At 46.5% G+C, this 4102-nt stretch overlaps 1 protein-coding gene across 2 annotated transcripts in view; it reads right to left on the bottom strand.

The window, feature by feature from the left end:
- Positions 1 to 65: 65 nt before the first annotated feature.
- LOC109614600 (ADAMTS-like protein 3) overlaps positions 66 to 4102 on the bottom strand; it is a 141592-nt gene continuing 137555 nt past the window's right edge. Inside the window, exons 16-18 of one of the 2 annotated variants that reach the window (XR_004576869.1) lie at positions 3055 to 3356; positions 2044 to 2532; positions 66 to 978 (exon numbers count right to left, since the gene is read on the bottom strand). Coding sequence is in view for 1 of the 2 variants with exons in the window: in XM_020055993.3 (XP_019911552.2) it covers positions 2198 to 2532; positions 3055 to 3356 (637 nt within the window). In the remaining variant the exon portion in view is untranslated. Of the gene's footprint in view, positions 2533 to 3054; positions 3357 to 4102 lie in introns of both variants that reach the window. The other variant, XM_020055993.3, reaches the window with a different exon arrangement.

Here is a 4102-nt window from a genome sequence, read left to right as displayed (position 1 = left end):
TTTTTTTTTTTTTACAGTAACCAGGTTCTTCTTGCCTCTTTCTCTTTCTCTCTCTCACACGCTTAGACACTCTCATACTTTTGTTTTCATTACTTTAAGTATTTTTTACACAAAAAAGTATTTTCATGAACCTCTCATCCTAAACTTACCACTTACCCTAATCCTAACAGTTTTTACCATGGTTCATTTTCTTATTTAATGTCAGGACATTCTGGTTGGTTTATACACATTGTGGTTTATACAGACACACACACACACACAAACACACCACACACACATGCACACTTGTGTTTGCAAAAGTTTGTTTCATAAGTATGTTTTTATATTTTTAAACTTGGTCTAACTTCATGTTAGTTTGGTGAAAAAAAGCCCTCAATATTACTGTCTGAAAATGTCGACCTTGCAGTCTACAGAAGATATTCAAACATGTTGCTTCTTCATTGTTAACTTCAATCTAAACAATGTGATGTTTTACTAAGCTATATAAACTATGGCACTATGAAAAATAAGCATTTGAATGTTTTCTTTGACTCCTGTGTTCGTAGTTATCTTTATTACCTCCATGTTGATCGAATTCCCAGAGCTTGAGTCGTAGCCAGGAAAGACCGACAGATGGACGGACACACATTTGCTGACAGACAGACAGACCGATAGGCAGACAGACAGTCAGGCAGACAGACAGACAACAGGACATGGGGCAGAACGACAACAACTTTGCATGACATGGCCTGGAACCCACACGGTTGCCAACCTCTTCCAGGTTCACAGTGTTTGTGCCACAGATTGCGGTGCATCTGTGGTTGAAAGGAAGGAGACAAGGGCAGATGAGGGGAGCTGCCTTGAACAATTCAGGTACATCCAGGAATAGGAACAACATGTGCAACTCTTGCCAGGCATAGGCTGGTACCCACATAACCGCCCACCTCGGAGGGCCTGGCAGAAGTGGGAACCGGCATGGTTACTACACCAAACCAGGGCCTGTTAAACAGGGTGGACATACGAATGCAACATTATGACACAATTCTTCATTCTGCCAAATACATACAGCTGTCTGTTCTACACGATGCATTTCTATCTGAACGAATGAGCCCTGCGTGAGCTCAACTCTGGGGCCAGAGAGTCTACTGCTTTTCTGTGGTTGGAGAAGCAATTTTACTCAGGTTACTGTTGAAGCCACTAGTTCCTTTGTCAGACCACAGACGAGACTTGTATTGTTAAATTACAAAAGATATAACCCATTCTCTGTTCTCTATGTCTGTCGACTACTGAATTCTAATTACATTATCGGTGCCTTCATCATGATATAGTAGGCAGTCATCTAAAACATTTTGATTCCAATATAGCAAAAAAAGACATATCATAAATTTTATTCTCTTGAATTCAACTGATTTGTGTTTAGAAGCTGTAGTTTAGTCTGTGTCCCTATTCCCCAAAAGACCAACCAAAGACCCTGGTCAAACAAAGTGCACTATAAACTTAGATAATAGGGACAAAGCCCATGTCCCTGACAAATAATTTCATAATAAGAGAAAAAAACACTGAGACTGGTGATATTAGAACCACTTGCGTTCATTGTATGGAATTACATATGTTAATCCTGTGGCTTGTGACAATAATCTGGGGTTTGCTTTGCTGATACTTATCTTTTAAGGTCAAGCTCTGGGTATTGTATGTGTGTGTGCATATGTGTTTGTGCTTACGCATGCATTTGTTTCTGTTCGTTTGATGTTTTAAGGACCTCTCCTTTCTTGTCCTTTGAAATGACATTGACTTCTGCCGGAAGACCTACAACATGAACTACCTCTCCAAGTTCTGTGTAGTTTGCCCCAAATTGCATCCTATTCCCTTCAGTGGGTGCTTGATTAAACCAGCAAGTGTTACACTACAAAGGGAATTAGTTCATATTTGGGACCTAGCCTCGTGTGCAGCAGTCAGAAGGGAAATAATAAAACATATGCCAAAGTGAGACAGGAAAGAGAAGGTTTCACAGGGACACGGTTGAGAGGACCGGGGCGGTTACGCTTGTGGTTCCTCCATGTTTACCTTGGTTTCGCATTCACTACAACAGGATGTTGTTCCAGCAACCGAAACATCAGATTGGTCGTCAATAAACAACCTGGGTGACAGGGGATGTTTGGCTTTGCCTGGACAATGGTAACCAAGGGAGACGGTGATGAGGGGTATGTTAGTGACAAGATTAGCACACCTGAATGAATGCGCACATGCACAATGCGCACGAACCCACACACACCGACACACCTGGATACACGATAATGTATGTTAAGCACAATCTACAGTCGGAATCTGATAGTGTCTGTCGTTGGTCAGACACACTGTGAAATGTGAACACCGGTCTCGCCAGGCCAGGTGGAAGAGGATAGTGTGACGTGTTGGATGCTGACCTCGGGGGGCACGGTTCGGGGTTGCAGACGCGGGCCATGGCTGGGGGTCGGCTGAAGGGATCACAGAGAGATTCACTGACCTCTTCTCCTCTTTCCCGACTCACACACCTCACCTCGGCTGTCTGTCTCCCTGGAGGACAGGAGGATCGGGGTTGAGAGACAGGGGGGGGGGGGCTGGTCTCAGAGACAACACATCAATACTGAGTTGTTATGGTTACAACTAAGCGCCGCAGGGTGATTTGAACATCCCAAAACATTCTATAAAGTATTTAGTATAATGGGCCTGGGAGGGGAAGGAGTGCGGGTTACTGGCAGAAGGGGGAGAGCGTGAGGTAAAGTGGGTGGGAGAGGGGAGGGAAATAGGGTATTGGGACACTATGAATGCCGTCACACATGAACACTAAGATAGTGACACATAGTCTTCAGGGCTGTGACGATCCCTCTATAAAATAAATGTAGAACCTTTATTAGAAAGCCATCTCAAAAAGTGTTCTACTCAAGGAGGCTATAGGCATTTCCTTGGTAGACCAGAATCATTGCGTTTTGGATGGAAACAATAAGGATAATGCTTCAGGAAAATGGAGATACATGATTGGGAAGAGGTTTTGTATGACTTCCTGGGAATAAAGTGGGTTTTGTTGAAGCAACTCACCTGCCGCACAGGAGGCTGAGCAGGTAGTGAAACCCCTGTAGTCCCAATGGTGGGGCTCCGCTCCCCGTGTGTGCAGCCCTGGGCCTGGAGGGTCTGGGAGGCCCGGAGAGAAGCCTGGGCCTACAGTACAGTGTCCCAGATCACAGGGCCTCTCCAACTGGGGGCGGTTGTTACCGCACTCATCCTCGGGCAGGTCCACCTCGGTTTGGGTGAAAGAAAGGAGTACCCGGCATTTCAGCTCCCGAGTCTGTACGCCTGGACCACAGGTGGCACTGCACGGAGACCACGGCCCTGGGATGAACCTGGAGATGACAAATGGATAGGAAGACTCAGGCCCTCAGCCCCTAAACCAAACCCTAAGTCCCTAAACCCTACAACCTCAGCCCCTAAACCCTACAACCTCAGCCCCTAAACCCTACAACCTCATCCCCTAAACCCTACACCTTCGGCCCCTAAACCCTACACCCTCGGCCCCTAAACCCTACACCCGCCACCGCTAAACCCTACACCCTCAGCCCCTAAACCTTACACTCTCAGCAACTAAACACTACACCCTTGACCTCTAAACCCTAAACCATACACCCTCATGCCCTAAACCCTACACCCTCGGCCCTTAAACCCTACACCCTCAGCTCCAAAACCCTACACCCTCAGCTCCTAAACCCTACAACCTCCACCCCTAAACCTTACACTCCCAGCAACTAAACACTACACCCTTGACATCTAAACCCTACACCCTCGGCCCCTAAACCCTACACCCTCGGCCCTTAAACTCTACACCCTCATGCCCTAAACCCTACACCCTCAGCCCTCTAACCCAAAACCCTACACCGGCCTCAGGCATTTGACATGTAATTACAATTTACATTGAATTGCGGGTGACATCAACCCTGCAAGTGAGGTGTTTTTTCACTCAAGCCAACACCATGGCCGAGAGGGCAGCTTTTTAAACTGGAGCAGCCCTTCAGATGGCACTCAAAACTGCATCCGGTTTTGATGGGGATTCCCCCTTGGAAAAGTGACCAGGCCAAGCACTAAGGGGCTGTCT

This window comes from Esox lucius, chromosome 2, assembly GCF_011004845.1.
Source record: "Esox lucius isolate fEsoLuc1 chromosome 2, fEsoLuc1.pri, whole genome shotgun sequence".
NCBI lineage: Eukaryota > Metazoa > Chordata > Actinopteri > Esociformes > Esocidae > Esox > Esox lucius.
The sequence above is the reverse complement of the archived record's forward strand: the minus strand, read 5'-3'. Positions and strand labels throughout refer to the sequence as shown.